This window comes from Lathamus discolor, chromosome 1 (assembly GCF_037157495.1).
Source record: "Lathamus discolor isolate bLatDis1 chromosome 1, bLatDis1.hap1, whole genome shotgun sequence".
Classification (NCBI taxonomy): Eukaryota; Metazoa; Chordata; class Aves; order Psittaciformes; family Psittacidae; genus Lathamus; species Lathamus discolor.
In genome coordinates, this window is record NC_088884.1 from 25,807,186 (window position 1) to 25,824,862 (window position 17,677).

At 37.6% G+C, this 17,677-nt stretch overlaps 1 protein-coding gene across 1 annotated transcript in view; it reads right to left on the reverse strand.

Moving 5' to 3' along the window:
- The window catches only part of TAFA5 (TAFA chemokine like family member 5), a 320,900-nt gene that overhangs the window by 57,623 nt on the left and 245,600 nt on the right, over positions 1 to 17,677 (reverse strand). The window contains exon 3 of the mRNA XM_065665021.1: positions 17,215 to 17,342. Within this exon, the coding sequence (XP_065521093.1) occupies positions 17,215 to 17,342 (128 nt within the window). The remainder of the gene's footprint in view (positions 1 to 17,214; positions 17,343 to 17,677) is intronic.

Genomic DNA, 17,677 nt, shown 5'->3' on the forward strand with positions numbered 1-17,677 from the left:
CTCAAGAGCGTTAAGATTACTAATGTTTAAGATGCTGATCATGACAAAGCAGCAAGAAGGATCTACAGCAAGGCCTTAACTGATACTACTTGTCTGTCTGTGGGCCAGTAACTACCTTACCTGAAGGCTGTCTGAAAGTTGGCAGATGATACTGCAGGGTGCAGGGAGTATATCATTTCAGTCACACTACAAACACAGAAATAAGTCCTATTTTAGGGGTTCATAATCTTTACTTCAGTGATCTCATTCTTTCATCTTTTTCTCTTTATTGGTTCTTAATGGAATACAATTTTTAAAGAAGATTGTTCCAGAATTGATGGTACACAAAGACAGTATCAGAAAACTAAGAAATATAACCAGTTAGCTTCCTTCTGCACTGATTATTAGGCCACCTAAGAATAACCCACTTGGAAATAACTTTTGAGACACATTATCACTATCTTATGGGCTTTTACAGAACTCAATTTCATTTATATGGAATTTGTGCATTTACTGAAAAGGTTAAAGGTCTTCTAAAGTGTTGATTATTCATGAACAGACCTTTTCTACACATGCTATGAAGAAAACAAACAAGCAAACAAAAAATCAGCACCTGGAAATCATAACCAAAACATAAAGAAGTAATCGAATGAAAAGAACATAATCCATATGAGCATATGAAAAGAACATAATCCAAACATAAACCAAATCCCCTGCTGCAATTCGATTACTGCTGCCATTATACACTAGTAGTGAAAACCCTAGATTTTTCTTACATTATTTAGTACACTTAGTATAGAACAATGCAATATGATGAAATATGCATACGTAGCACTGATCAACAAAGTATTACTGAACCAAGCTCAATAAATTCAGGTCTTCCATGCCCAGCAGGACTCAGGAAACAGCATCAGCAAATAAGGTAAGAGAATGGGGTTTCAATTCTGCTCTCATGGACAAGTTAAAAACAAAGGTGAAAAAATTCTCAGTAACTGCCCAGGGTAGCTGTGGCATCACCATCCCTGGAGGTATATAAAAGACATGTAGATGTGGCGATCAGGGACATGGTTTAGTGGCAGACTTAACAGTGCTTAGTTAAGGGTTAGACTTGATGATCTTAAAGGTCTTTTCCAACCTAAATGATTCTATGATTCCTGACATGTCTACCTCTGCCTTTGTAAGCAGGCACAAAACTATAATTTAAAAGGAAACCTCATGTCATGAGAAAGTTTATTTGGGAACATTCTCCTCTCTGAATATGGAATTAGGAGTCTACTCTTGAATTAATGTACAAAGAATTCAATGCAATTTTATTAATGCAGCATGCTGACAACTTAAAACTTGTACCAAGAATTCATAGTTGATGCTATAGTCAATACAGTACAGTATGTCTTCAGTCTTGTTGATGCTAGCAAAAAATTCACAACCTATACATGATTTGTGAGTAGGGCTGTACCTGGACCAAGGCCTCATTGAAAATGTAAAAAAAGGAAAAGAAAATATAAAAAATACTAGTAATCATTAATAATACTCTTGGGAACTCCAGTAAAGATATATGATGTGCATCATCTTGTCAGCAAATTTGTTACAACTTTGGACTTTAAAAACATGTGTTATGTACAAAATCAATCAATAAAAAAAGTCTGAAAGCATCAACAATAACACTATTACTTAACAGTCCTAACTCATCAACACTTTACAGGATCTTTAACTTTTTCATTAAATGAACAAATCCCACATGTTTCTTATTAATGAGGTTTAATAGTCCCTTCTCAAAATATTGAGTCTGCAGACCACTTTCAACTAAATTTGACTGACATCTCAAAAACACTAAGTCCCTGAATGTTTGAAAGGTTAGCAATAGGACAGAGTAAAAACATTACTAATGACAAATTAATGTTTATTGATGCTCCCAATGTTGCAACTACTAGAGCTGGATGGACAGTCAGCATAAACAGCCTGGTCTTACTGCCAGCAGGACAATAATGAGAGATAGGGTATCAACAGGATTTTGTAGGAGGGAAGAAGCACAAGATATGGGAGGGAGGGGAGGCAGGGTACACAGAAGAGAACTAGAGGCATTTGCAGGTTCTGAGATGGGCTGGAGGTCTTGGAGTGTTGGGTGATATGAAGGACAACTAGTCAGGATTGCAGGCAATAAAGGCTACTGCTACATTAGTTCCCCCAGTTCACAGGACAACCTTACAACTAAAACGTCACACATGTGAATTTGTAATGCAACATACATTAAAATAACTAAATAAATTACACCTGGTAACTGCAAATAAGTGTAGCTTTGTGCTTTGTTTTGGGGTTTTTGTTTTGTTTTTTTTTCGTATTATGTGATTTTAATTAAGCTTTATAACACTATAATGAAGATTTCCTTGAAAAGTCATATAAACCCTACTGTGTAGATATTTCACTTTTTACAACCTAGCTACAATACTCTCCTAAAATATGGTGCCAAATTTTTATGCAATACTTGGTTTTATGGCAGAATTCTTTGTATGAATACAGACATTTATATGGCAGATGTTTTGTGCATGTCTATTTTTGATTTCCTTTCAAAAATTGTGTTATGTCTATGCAAATTCCCTCTACTTCAATATTTTTTTAAGAGCTAACAAATATGCTCAGTATTGTGTCTTCCATTAGGAACAGCATTCAAATACAGACTGCCTTTTCAGGAAATTTTGCAGCACTTCGGGATATACTCCAAAATTTTTTTGTTTCATTTTAAAGTTCATTAATTTGACACATTTAAAAAAATATATATGCATTGTAAAATCCTACATTTCCAGCTTTCATTAAAATGTCTATATTGCAGAGAATGTGACTTTTGTCAGTTCCCTTTATTTCCTTCAATTTCACCATTAAAGATAAAATACATTTATTCTTTTATTAGACTTAGATTTTTATTTTATATGTTGAATCAAAAATAAATAAAAGCTTGGCACAGAACATGTGGCAACAGGATGTTTTGGCTCAGTTTTCTTTTGATTTTCATAAATGAAAAATAAAATACTACTTCTAGGGGATGAAATGGGAGTGGATTTCTGCATTGCTGAGTATATATATTGATCTCATAATACTCAGCTGATAACCCATCAGAACAGTGTGACTATTTCAGTAATGCAGGTAGAGACGTTTTCATGCTCCCTTGAGCGGAACAGCTGCATAGTATGCTACCAAAGTACTCTTGGCTTGACTTACAGTTTTAAACATCTGCCAGTGATCTTATTTTTTTTATAGTTATTATGAAGGACAAAGAGATTACTGACAAAACACCACCATTTGATAAAGCTTTCTTATTGTAATTAGAGGATCTATTATCTACTGTTTTTGTATAAACACACACATTAATTCTTGATTGATTTCAGTAGAGTTTGTTGCATCAAGAATAAGAAGAAAGAGAAGACAGCAGTTCACAAAGGCAAACCAGAAATTAAAGGCATTATGTTTCATGTGACACAGCCTACTGAAAAATGGGATGACTCCCATACCTAAAAAGTGCAGTGCACACTTAATCTCCCTTCCCAAACAACAAATGAAATGGAGGTGAAAGCAAAGCTGTCCTCCTCCAGGTCAAATTGTTTCCTGTAATGAAAGCACCAGGGAATGATTTGAGTTAAAGACATAAAATGTGACTATAAAAACAAAGCTAGGCATCAGACTTACATGTTTGGAATCTGCCTCCCTCAAATTTCCAACCCTAACTATTCTATGATTCTATGAAATGCATTTTGCATCACTCCCTCAGCTTCCACTGAACAGCTTACTCCAGTGCTACATAGGCAAATGTGATCCTCTGGATTACCTTCATTTGCGAAGATAGGCCATAGCCTGGGTTTAAATTCCCTAATGGCTCCAAGTTCTTCCACAAATAGCAACTTATTATTGAAAATTTTTGAAAGTCTGAGTAAAAAATTTGCAGTGCTCACTTCACAAGTAAGGAACATGAAACGATAAGGCAAGCTGCCTAAAACCTAATGTTACATCATAAGCATCTAAACCTGCTAAATCCAATCTTTTAATTTGCATGTTTTTTAGAATTTATATTTATTACATATCTCTGAAGATAGTATGAAATAATTGACATTTATAATGAAATTCAAAATTTTTACAGGTAAGGCATACTTAGAAGTGTGTATTCTGAGGAGATGGATAGTCTTTCTAAACTAAGGCCATTCTGCTATCCTCCAGATTCAGGCAGACAAGAACATGAAGTGTGGCTACATCACCAGGACGAATCAGGAGAGATATGGCTCCACCTCAACCAAGGATGATGACAACAGGGGCATCTATATTTTTCATATCAGTCTAGTAGTTAGAACATTAATCTAGGGTGCATCTAGGCATGTTCATCACAAAGGGGATTGAATCCATGGTTCCTAAATTCCAGGAAAATGCCATGATCACCAGGCAAATATCCTGAATCAGATTATTTTTCAGTCCTCTTCCAAAAGCTAAACCATTGTGCAGCAAAACTTGAAGTCCCATGGAGAACAGACAGGATAGTCTGTCCAAGCCCAGCAGTTGACACTCAATAGGGAAAAGAACAGAGGATACAGACCTCTCTCCATAAAACATATAATCAATTTTATATTGACAAATTGGCATTTGATATTAACACACCTTCAGTTGTAAAACAGCCTGAAGAGATTTAATTGTCTTCTGGAGGTACTAACCTGTGTAGCCACTGGGGACAGAAAATTCAGTGTCCTGGTGGAGATCTAGGTAGGCACATATTCCTCTGGATGGGTAGTAAAGCTGGGCACATATGCTCACATCCTTGGCTTAGACATTTAGGTTATGCCTAGTTATGAACACAAACAAAAATTTGTGTTTCTAAGAAAGAAATATTACCAGATAATTGATGTCGTAGTCTGTCCTGGGTTCAGCAGTAGTAGTCATTTTTCTCCTTCTTAGTAGCTAGTGCAGTGCTGCGTTTTGATTTTTTTGGCCTAGGAACAGCGCTGATAACGCTGATGTTTTTAGTTGCTGCTCAAATGTTTGGTCTGGCCAAGGACTTTCTGAGCCTCATGCTCTGCTAGGGAGGAGGGGAAGCTGGGAGGAAGCAGAGACAGGACACCTGACCCAAACTGACCAAAGAGGTATTCCATAACACAGCACGTCATGCCCAGGATGTAACAGAGAGTTACCCGGAAGGGCTGGTGGACTGCAGGGTTGGACGAGGTATTGGTCAGTGCTTGGCTGGGGGGAGTGGGGCGAGTTATTGGTAAGCTGGTGTTGAGGTGTTGTATTCTCTTCCCTTGTTATTTCCTTTATCATTATTATTATTGGTGGTAGCAGTAGTGGTTTGTGTTATACCTTAGTTACTAAACTGTTCTTATCTCAACCCGTGGGAGTTGCATTCTTTTCAATTCTCCTCTCCTTCCCTCCAGGAGCAGGGGGAGGGCAAGAAAGGGGGGGGAGTGAGTGAACAAGGTTTGTGGTTGGGTTTAAACCACGACATAGTCCAAGCCCCAGATGTGTCAAATCTCACAAAGTGAAAAACTCATATAATTGGCCTGTACCTGATCTTTCCCGTGCTAGAGTTGTATGTCAAACATCTAGAGAATATTACAGAATAAGGACGTTCCCTCTTCACCCAAAGCAGCCCTGCACACCTTAAGACATCACCTAGACCACTAAACGCACCTCCAATCATAGGACTTCAAATGGAAGACAAGAATTTACCTCAGAATTCTGCAAAATACCATCCTTTACTAGAATGTATCTCTGACTAGGCATAATAAACACCACCATTCAACCTCACCCCATATAGACTAAAGTGTTCGAGTGGGTAACGAAACTCCTTTAAGGGCTGTCCAGAGGGAAGAGGATTCAGAAGGCTATCTGTACTGCTGTAAGAACTAAGTATCAGTTCTCCCATAACCCTAGCAACTTTTTTTTCTTTTTATATATTTGGCATTGCTACACCAGAGAATGACTCTTCTGTGGCCACAACAAGAATTTTTGTGTAAGGGAAAAAAACACACTGAAAAGAGATTCTCAGGACTTCATGGAGAAAAAGGAAGAGGTAGGTAGAAAAAGGGAAAGAGCAACAAGAAGAAGCCATCACTGATACTGGCCTAAGTAGAGATTTACTGACTCTCACTTCATTCAAAGTAATAATTTTACTATTTTCCATGATTTCAAGGAGATAGGAAGTGAGTTCATTCTGCCTTAAGGGAACATCTCCCACATCAGTATGTATTCTGTTTCCTGCAATTTAGTGGAGACACCATAAATTTTCTATTTAAAGACTTGTCTATGCAAATTTTTACTGGTAAATCCAAACTTGCTGTGATTATAGACTACTTCTACTTAAGGCCTCATTCTGGCTACAGGATGCATAAGACTGATGTAGTACTGAAACAAAGCCTACCATTCATCCATACCCTTTCAGTCACACAAAAGAAGATGAAACATCACTCTACAGAACAATTCTGTGACAAATTTCTGTGACCAGTGTCTGGCAGCTGAACACACAACTAATCTCTGTGAGAAAAAATAAGTCTTTCTGATGATGCAAAGCAATCTTAGAGTACCATGACTCTTCCCCTTATGAGTTATTCCACTAAGGCTTTTATAAAGATGGCTAAAAAATAATCAGAACATCAGAGCTGGTAAAGACAAATCAGTTAATCTATTTCCTATCTTACCAATACAAGACACATCACACAGAATCACACAATAATTTGGGTTGGAAGGGACCTTCAAAGGTCATCTAGTCCAACCCCCCTTGCAATATGCAGGGACATCTTCAACTAGATCAGGTTACTTGGACTGACAGGTTAATCCTCCACTGTTGGACTGGTACCACCAGCTCCCCCCAAATACAGGACAGACAACAGCAAGCTCAGCCCCAGGCCCTAATCCACACAGAAGTAGCATGACCAGGCCTCCATCCCGGCCCAAGCCCCAGGGAAATAAGTGGAAGGAGAGGGACAATTCTGGGTCCCAACAGAGTGTGTGTCTCTTAGGCTGGCCTCAGCAAAGAATGGCAGAAACAAAACAAGTAACATTTCTGGGTACATTTCCCGAAGGTCAGCATCTATCCCCCACAGCAATACTGCAAAAGCTGAACTGCAAGATCTGCCCCTCCACAGCTCAACTCCCTGTTCATTCAACCTCTCAGCTGACAAAGGCAGAGAAAGCAGCAGGGGCACAGTGAGACCGGCAACACTGGCAATGCTCTGACTGGCTCCGGACATGCAGTAGGTGTAGTGCAGATGGGCAGCGCTGAGCTTCAGAGCCAGTGTCTCAACCCTAGCCATGGCACCATGTGTAGAGTACCTAAAGTACTCTTTCTAGGTCTTTGTCCAAGCTAGCTTTGAACTGAACAACTGTTGGAGTTCCCAGCTCTGAGAAAGTAGTCCACAGCCTAATAGACTGAACTGCTAATTTTTTTTTCCTACCAAATTTTTCTCTATCCATACTTTTGTCTCTGTAGGCCACTTTATATGCTTCCTCTTCATCTGTGATTTTCCATTGTTGAATTAGTCATAGATTGTTACTGGCTTCATCTGTCTATCTGTCTCCCTTATTAGACAACATTTTAGTTAATTCAATAAATTTTTGTGCTTTATGCAACTCTACACAGACAATTTCACATGTGTCTGGTTGCTCTTTGATTTTCCTGTGGGATTAGAATGCGTTTTACCTACATTTTCACAGGAGTCATCACCAGTTACATTTTAGCTCCTTTGGGGATTTTTACATTATCTTTCAATCTTTATGTGTATCCTTTTAAATTCCATTTAAGTCTTAACTTACATCAGACTTCAGCTGCCAACCTTCCAACAAACACAAATTGAAGTAAAATAATTTCAGGGACAGAGAGAACAGGACAGGAAGATTCATAAACAGCTGAGGAGAAGTTCCAGAAGTATTCAGATATACTTTGGTTTGAGAAGCAAAGCGAATAAACTCTACACAATGTGAAGTAAGGGTTTCAGCACCAGAAATATGCCCGAGTGCCCAGAGGACTCTTAATCTGCTGCCAATGCTCAAACCATGCCTAAGTCACCTCTACAGCTCTGTATCCTGCACACAAACATGACCAAGAAAGAGATATACATCTCTTATCTCTTACATGTATTAAACAGAAAGAAAAAAGTTTGGCCCCTATCACAAGATTTAGGTTCTTAATTATTATTTGCATTTGGCCTCTAAAATTTACAACACACTTAAGTGACACAGATCTCAACCAACTTCTTTTGAGCTACTCACAGAGATTAAACAATTTTCATTGATAACATGCACCTTCCTTCCTCCACGCTCCCCCCACACTTTTATTTTTATTACTCACTGGTCAGAATGGCTCCCTGCAAGCTGTTTTTGGGTGTATTATGACATGTCCAGCTAGGTGTCAGGACTGTGTCTCCAAAACATTTTTCCCACAGCAATATCCTGTTTCCTTTCCAACCACCAAAATTATGTTCTTAAGGGAATATCTTTCAGTCTTAGATGACATCCAGATTTCTTTACGGTACCTAGAGATGTCCATCAGTAGGAATAAATACTTCTCCAGAAATCAATTTGTCACCACATTACTAACAGAGGGACAGCATACATATTTAGAATTGCAATGTATGTCCTTATGAATACTTCAGTGTAAATGGGGAAGTATATTAGAAGTATAGAAGTGAGTAGAGAACCCCCACTCCAGAAAAGAACAGCATCCTCCATATTTTAGGACATGGACTTTCAAATATCTTATGCCCTTCACGTAGGATATGTCAGTGTATTTCATATGAGGGTTATATTTCATATGCTTTGCCTGCACCTCAGAGGCAGCTGTTAAAATTCTTTGGTACGTGCAAATAGGGAAGAATAGCAAAGTTATCTGAAAAAAAAAATAACTAGGTATCTATACCCAGCAGGAGTTGTTGATGGCCCAACAGGCATTGGAACTACATAATTAAGACAGATATATGCTATAGATTTTGGCCTAAAATAACTTAAATTGCTCTGTATCTGTGTTATCCTGGGTTTACCTGCAGTATTGTAACCCGAAGCCAATACGGCTGAAAACTAACTTGGCAAAAAGTAATGCCTGTTTGGCATCTCAGACATTTCCACAAGAACTTAGTGCCCAAAATAGGGGATAAGGCATATATAGCCAGAGTGGGGTGTGAAAAAATGGGCCTGGGACAGTCTGGATTTAGATTGGTTTAGACTACCATGAAGCTGCACTGTCAGTGGAAAAGAAAGTCCTAGTCCTCTATATTCTGCTGTTTGATTTTACCGCCACACCCTTGCCTAGTTAATTTGGATCAAGACAGTTATATTCACTTCCAACCTCCTGTCTGCCATGTAATGAGACTGCTAATCTCTAAAGTGACACAGGAATAGCCCAAGCATTGGGCTAGCACTTTGCCAGGACACTGTAAACTTAAGTGTCTTTCTGCATACCCTAACATGTTCATATGCAAATGAACAGGAGAAGTAGGTGAGAACAAAGTCTCAAAGGCAGGAATTAACTAGATAGAAAACCAGAAAACCTTACCCTTTAGGTCTGCGCCCAAGGTAATGAAACCTGTGTGCAGACATAATGCTGCTAAATATCGGAGCTCTTTTCCAGATGCCTAAAGAAAATATAGCAGGGGAATACTGGAAAACAGAAAGGTCTATTATGTGCTGCCTTCTACAGATTTTCAATAACACTTGTGAACATAACATCTTTTATGCTTTTGAAACCATTCTTCGCAAAACAACATTAGGCCTTTCACAAATCTGTCACTTCGTAGGCCACCTTGACCTGGATCAATACACTCCTGTTATCTGTTATTATGCACTGGTCACAGATCCTCCATCAGTACCTTGTTGAAACAGCAGTTTTCAACGTGACAGGCCATTCTGAACTACTTTTCAAGTATGATTTTAAGAAGTAATGTGTCAAACACATTATAAAAATCCCTGACTATAACACCTATTTCATTTTCTTAATTCTTGTTTGGGTAACTGTTTGTTTTGCTCAGCCCCAGAATTCTAGCTTGGTTTTATGCTTTAACAGACGTTTTTGGGTGTATTCTTAAAAAAGGAAATGTACCAAAATGTATATGCATGCGCAACAGCTTAATCTTCTAACACTTGTACCATGAACATTCTCACTGTGTGAAATGAGTGTGTAATAATTTTAGCATCATTTTAAATTCTTCACGTTGATGTGACATACCGGTTTTCAACCTCATAGTTTTCCATTACATGCCCATAAAAAGCATGATTTAAACTATTCAAGTTCTGTGCTGTTTTTCCAGCTTTCTTCCTCATTTGCACTATCAAATATATTTTTTCTTCCACATGTACAATCTCCCCTTCAGTTCAACTACATGGCATATAGCATCTACTGAATCACTTCTTACAGCGTGTTGTACTATTTACAGCAAACCAAGAAACTGCACAAGTAATCTTCAGGGGTGCTTCCTCAGATAGTCTCTCTTTGCAATCACTTATTAAATGAAAATTGATTTTCTCATATTAATACAAGGAATCAGAACCTTCAGACAATGTGAATCTATTGTGAAGCAGACATGGCCAGTGTGGGCACCACTGTACCAAATTGTCTGGTTTAGGAGATGAAGAATGAGAATTAATGTTGCCATTCACCAGTTCCTTCAGGACCTGCAAATGGATTTCATCAGGTATCATGGACTTGGGGACGTTCAGGTTCTTAAGATGAAGATCAGTTACTTGCCACAAAGAACTGTATTTTGATAAGGATAACGGAGAATAGAATGGGTCGGGTTTAGTACTTTGGTACAACAAAGGAGTGCACAGCTTTGAAAAGAATTTACTAGTTGAAGCAATACTAATACACAAGAGAACTTGCATATTATGAAGCAATAGCATGGCCCCACTCTAGATTCTTCAGTTTCATGAGGATTTAATTTCCATTTAGCTTCCTCAGTGTGTGAAGGACTTAAGACATGAAGCCACCAAGACCATCCCACCACTCCACTTGTAAGCTTGTCTCGAGCTACTACTCTTTTTCCACATAAGAAGCAGAAACATGACTTCTAACCTCTGAGACTTAGGACATCTAACTCACATGCTGACTTGCTTGGAAATTATCAGAAATGAATCTAGTTCCAGTACTTCAGTGATTTTAACCCATTTGTAAATTATGATACTTTTTGTAATTAAAGCAACAGAAACTGCTCAGAGTATAAAAATGTCTTGAAAGCCATGGAAATAAACAGTTTGAATCTAGGTCTTAAGTTACAAATCTATAGAGTGTACACATAGCTATGATATGTCAAGAACTGGTATTTTCTCTCATAATTCTTGCTAGTACTACTGAAAAGAGTATCAGATTAATACTGTAATAATAGAAGATTCAGTTAAAGCACTGGACCATGACTAAGACGGATCCTGTAGATATGCAGTTAGTTACATTACAATGAGATGTTAAGTATGAGTGACCTAGTTCCGGTAGTTCATATGTACAGTCACACAGCCAAATATCATGACTTTTTGTTCTTAAAATATCTGCAGAGGATATTCTGTAAAAGGTGTTCATGCTCTACCCATTCTCAACTTGAAGATAGAACATTTAATGTTTTAAGACATAAAAGGTATTACAGGCTAGCTTCCAATTATGTTAGTGGTCTCAGAAAGCTTTATTTAAATAGCAATTTCAGGACAACCTTATTGAGACCTGAGTTAGTTTTTGAGGACTCCATAATGCATAGTGCTAGATGAAGGAGTGGTCTCAGAGCTCAGCAAGTTCTAACTGGATAACAGCAAGAGTTAAAGAATACAGGTGGTTCTTAGTGACAATAAAGATAGTGATTTTCTTCAACCAGACTTCTAGAAATCCAACAAGAAATTCAGAATGAGGATGGCTGAGGATGATATGCTAGAGAATCAGGCTGACTTAATGCTCTATTTTGTCAGGTGAGTATTTGTGAAAGCCCTTTCTGCTGCTAGTTAGATCTCTCACAATGCAGTGGCAGGCATGCCATCATGAAGAGGGCCACACAGAAAAAGAGAAGACAGAGAAGACATTGGGACTCACAGTTGTGCATGTGTGTGGACTTTGAAGCAAGGATGCATGGCTGGTGCCATAACTTAAATAAAGCCAAAGGTTCTGATTCTTCAACAATCTTGGCTATGAATGACAGAAAATTCAGGATCATGACTTCCTGCTTGTTTCTAAAAGCTATTCTTTGGACTGGAGTGAAGGGATACACCAGCCTCCTGCAAAATACCCTTTTTAGTCTTGGTCTGTATGTAGTGTTCCTCTTACAGTTAGGACAGTGAAGGAACTCAGTAGATGAACTGCTGACAAGTAGATTTAATGCATCTGTTTCATAAATTGACCACTTCTGACAAAGGTGAAGGAGGAAACTTAATTTGGCATTGCATGCATGCATGCCTGCATCTTTCTACTGCTCTAATTTGGTGCTGTCTGAAAGCTTACTTTGGTGGTATTGTGTCCTGGAACGACACAGAACTAGAATTAGTGGAATGTCAGAAAACATCGAAAACTAGCTTAACCAAATAAAATCAGCTGACCTGTGGAGATGTGAAATGCGCATTTAGAAACACTCAGAGCTGAAATGTAGGTGAAACTAAGTAGAGGAATGCCAAGCTTATATGAGTATCTAACAACAACATAAATATCACCAGTGAGGACATTTATAAATAACAATATTTTTATTTTTAATTTACTCTGAATTTCTAAACCTCTTAAAATGTTAACTCAGTACTCCTAGACTCACTAAGGTAGGTAGCTAAATATTGTTAATCTTATTTTTACTGCTGGGGAAACTGAGGCAGAGAGGTTCAGTGACTTACCCAAGGCCACAGAGGGAGTCACTGTCACAGCTGGGATTAGAGCTCAGGAGTTTCTGGCTCCCAGTCCCAAGCTCAGACCACTAGACCATGGCCTCAGGACATTTCCATCTGGTCTTCAGTCTAAAAAAAGTACATTCTCAAGTATGTTACAAATATGTAACATATATGTATTTCTTTTTTATTTTGAATGCAATGGGATGAGTGAGAACACATTGCTTGTAAGTAAGTGATGAAAGCAAACCACTACTGTTTATCTGAATTACCTTTATCATACATACACGTATGATAAAGCTCTGCAGAAAAATCTTGATTTAAATTGCAGCCAATAAAAAAAAGCTATTGTATTTTTCAAGGTAAGGAACAAATTACCTTTCCAATCCAGCCACCATGTCATTTATATTAATGCTGAAGAATGCTAAGTTGCTCTGTGTGTAAGTAAACTCTATTAAAAAAGTCACATCCCTTGGTGAAGCTAGATCCTTAATAAATTTCACTAGCTAAGCACTGAGCTCCATGTCAGAGTAATTACGCCTTTTATCCACTGTGAGCTTTCTCTTAGCTTCTTCATACTCCTTAATTTCCCACTTCAGCTAATTTAGCAGTAAAATCACAAAGGTTTTAAAAGGTTAGCTACTGAGGAACTGGCACACAAATGTTCGGCTTAGCTCCATGCATTGAAGTCACATCATGTAGAAGAAGGAATTAATTAAGTAACAATTAGGTAGTGATGGCTCATTGACAACATATATACACTTTGGCGCTAAAATTAATCTCCCCTGTAAATCCAATACATTATGTATATTCCCACCTATATGCTGGCAAATTTTATACCTGAAATATAAAATGGACAAGCCCTTCAGCAATATCTTTTTTTTTTTTAAAGGCATATCTGCTGCACTATTGAACCTACATACTGTTTTTAAAATCATATCACTTTTTATAAAGAATTGAAAGAGCAATATGAACTGCAAAAGAAGAAATTCTTAAGTTGGGTGATTTTAAAGTGACTATAGAGACATTTGTTATACGAAGGTACTTAGTCTGTTGAAAGTGATAACAATTGTGTAATATTCTCTTGCTATCCTCTTTTACAAGGTGCCATACTGTTTCCTTGTATCGACAGTCAGCTGCTTAATACATAGGTTGGCAGTTAGCCTGGTCAGTCCTCAATTCTAAAAGCCTCTTAGCAGATGAAAAATCTTTGGTTCATTCACACCTTGTAGAAAGGATGACAGGGCAGAAGTGACATCCAGATCCACTTAGAGTATACTTTGAGCCTGATTTTCCTTTGCCTTGCACCTTGTGTAGTCATTTATAGCTGTGCAAAGTGAGCACAAAATGAATATAAACCACTGCTGCCCACGTGAGGCGATAATTCTGATTTGGTTGCATTTTTTCCAGAGGTGATCATAAAAAGTGACAGGCAGTGAAAAAAACTGTTTCTGGATAGAAAGTCTGCACAATTTTGACAGAAAGCATAACGTAGCAGCAATGCTTCCCAAGCTATTTACAGAAATTGTACTTTTGCTTTGGAGCTATGGGAATTTTCATTCACTGTTTGCTTGTTTTTTTCATAGAAAACATGCTAAATATTAAACTCATCTATAGAAAATGAATCATATTTCTTCCCTTTTTTTGGGGGTAGAAGCATATATAACTGTGAGTCCTAAAGTATATTCTTATGTGAAAAGGAACTCATGTTCTGCGTAAGACCTCCACTAGTCCTACCTTGCCACGTGCTACTTGTAAACACACTACTTAAAAAGTTACAATTCTAGGTAACCTCCTGGAATCAGTGTGAAAACTGGTATTACCACAACAGCTAGTCTTAGTCCATCAGAGTTACGTACTGCTCTGGCTTTAGTATGGGTGGCAAATTATTGTCTCAGCATTTACCAAACAGTGGTATCTCTGCTATATGATCTACCATGACTTGATAACGCAAGACCTGCTGCCAAGTATCTTCAAAATATAAACTACTGTTAGCAGGAAAGGCCTGCAAAACAATGTGTGTTAATGAAAATGCTAGTTAAAACATTAAGGACCTAATCTAGCTGTCACCGGAGATGTGGTCAAGAATTATTTCTACTTCATAACAGATATTTCATATATAATAATTAATACAATATGTTTGGACATTTATTTTGCTATACTACCTGCTGGCCATTTTCCTGGACCTTCCCAGCAGGAAATTCTTCCTGTTGCACTTAGATGCCATGATGGGCTTGGCAACTCAGGTGTGTTGATTAAGAGCAGAAATAGAAATAGCAGCTGTTGACCTAAGAGTACTGATACAGTAAGCACGTGTCTTGGTGTTTCTGTTGCAAAAATCCTTTTCTTTTAATCACATACACTTCATAGAGTCATCCTAAGATGTAGTTTCCAAACATATTAATTACCATTGTCCAAAGCTTACTCTTCATCAAAGTGGCTAAAGAGCAAATGAACATATACTTTTTATTCTTAATATTTCAGTAATTGGGGTTTCTTAGGTTCCTTTTTCCGATTTTTCCCCCCACCCTGCGCCCCCCCCCCCCCCCCCCCCCCCTTCCCCTTCTGCATTCAGTGCTTCTTTAAGTATTCTGAGATGCTAGTCTGGCTTGACTGAAAAGTACTGTGTGTTTGTTGTGTGTCTGCATGTGTGATACCAACTGTTGAAGACTGCTTGATGTTAGATGAGGGCTTATGCTCAGAGCTGTTCTACAGTTGGCTCTCTGGCAGACTCTCTCCTCACCAATGACAATGATATCTCTGTGTGGGGGAGAGTCTGTTTTACAATATTACACTTGCCATGGCCTTAATTTTACCGATGGGGCATGATTTCATTTACGTTAATCAAATTCATGAATCACTCCATTCATGTCAGTAGCATTAAAGAGCTATGCAAACAAGTGAGAGTTCAGAGTCAGATATCCAACGAAAGGATATCTGAATCACTCTATTAAAGATAGATACTGAAGATCTCTGCTTTCTTTGCATTACTCAGTCATGCTATTAGCACGAAACATCAAATAAAGAACTACAATGACAGCTGGCAATGTGTCACAGTACATGGGTTTTCTGTTTACCTTGGGTATAGAAAATACCCCTGAGTTAAAGAGATTTAGGATAATATTTCAAGTATGACAAAGTTACTGTATTAGGTCTCCTTGCCCTTGTAAGTTTGCATTAATGTTTCAAAAACTTATTTCCTTCCTTTGTTTTTTTATGACACTCTTTCATAACTTGAATGCAAAAGATCTACAGGCAAACAATGCTTAGTAAGACCTCAGAGACTGCGTTAAGTTTTATAGCCCTGTCCATAAAGAGTATTATGTCTGGTAAATACAGGAGCATCAAAACAGTGGTCACAATTCATAAAGTTTGTTTTGTAGGTATCTCATAAAGCACTATCAAATCTTCATTCATTTCTTAAAAGTGAAAAACATGTTAATTTTCCAAAATATAGGCATTCTAAAACAATAAAAGGTTTTGTACTGGTGTCTGTCTCCTGCTCAGACAGAGAAATTGTGCAGTAGATGATGGGCCTTAATTTAGTCCTCACTGGTAAGTACTTTTAAGCCTAAATATCCTAAATATTCTTTAAATTGCACTCATTTAAATTACATTCAAGCTCCATGTAAATCTTAAAAAAAAAAAAAAAGAAAGAAAGAAAATGGGAAAAAAATCATTCAAGAGGTCTAGCAAACTATCAGAAAATTGCTCCATTATACTTCTGCAGATTTTTTTTCCATTTTTATATCAGAGTTGTTGGCATTTGAGAACATTTTCTAGAAATCTGTTTGATATATTACAGGCCCTAGAAACTATTACTGTCATATATATCCTTAGCTACACTTCAAGCACATGTCCCAAGAAACCAAATCAGAGAGTTGAGGGGTTTATCAACAAACCAGGACCAAAAGAAAGATGAAAGAATGGATCTCTTCATATGTTTTCTATGCGTCTCACTGACTGTCTCACTGAAAACTAAAGATCTGCCTGTGCATCTTGCTTTTCTAGTACAGTTGGAATAGCAAAAATACTTTCTCTCCAATTCCCATTGAAAGCTTTCTTTTCACCCTTCTAGACCATGTGTTCAGTTTTATACCCTACACTTCCTCAGCATAAGAAAATTCTTGTATAGCAAAGCAACAAGACTCTGTCTTCAGGCTGAATACAAATACTAGTTAAACCACTGGCTCCTTTTAAGAAAACCCTGATATAATTTTCACCCTTAGTAACTGTAGGAATTACACATTTTTCTTGCCTTTGAGATAACACTGCTGTGTATTTCAGTATGCACAGTTGGGTACATAGCTTAATTATAAGGCAACAGACTTAACCTATCTGTGCCACAAAACAATTAGAAATCTCACTCCTTGTTTTTCAGTAAACTGAAGTGAATGAGAAACTGAAGAAATATAGAACAGAGAAGTAACCTACCGTGGTTGTCTTTATCCGTCCTCCTGGTTGTGTACAGGTCCAGCCTGATTTATTGATTAGCAAATCACAGCCTTCTCCTTCTAAACATGGAAGCATTTCACACCACTGTTTTGTTTTGATAATTCGTGCTATGGAACAGAAAAGAAAAAAAAAAAACAAACACAACCAAAAACAATTGGCAAGAGAATTCATATTTCACTTATCTCTAAACACTTTCTCATTTGCCTTGTCTATTTTCATCATCTGATAATGCAGCCACAGGTTATGATGCAGACAGCCCTAGGCAATTTACAAAATTATTCATAATACCTGCTGCGCCAACAAATTTCATAATACAAATAGAACTTAAAACCCAACAATAGCCCAAAGGAGAGTGGTAAATCAAAACATAAAGTTAGCTAATTTTCTAATTCCATGCTCCTTATAGTCATGGAAATATTGTCAGGGTGGCTAACAACTTAAT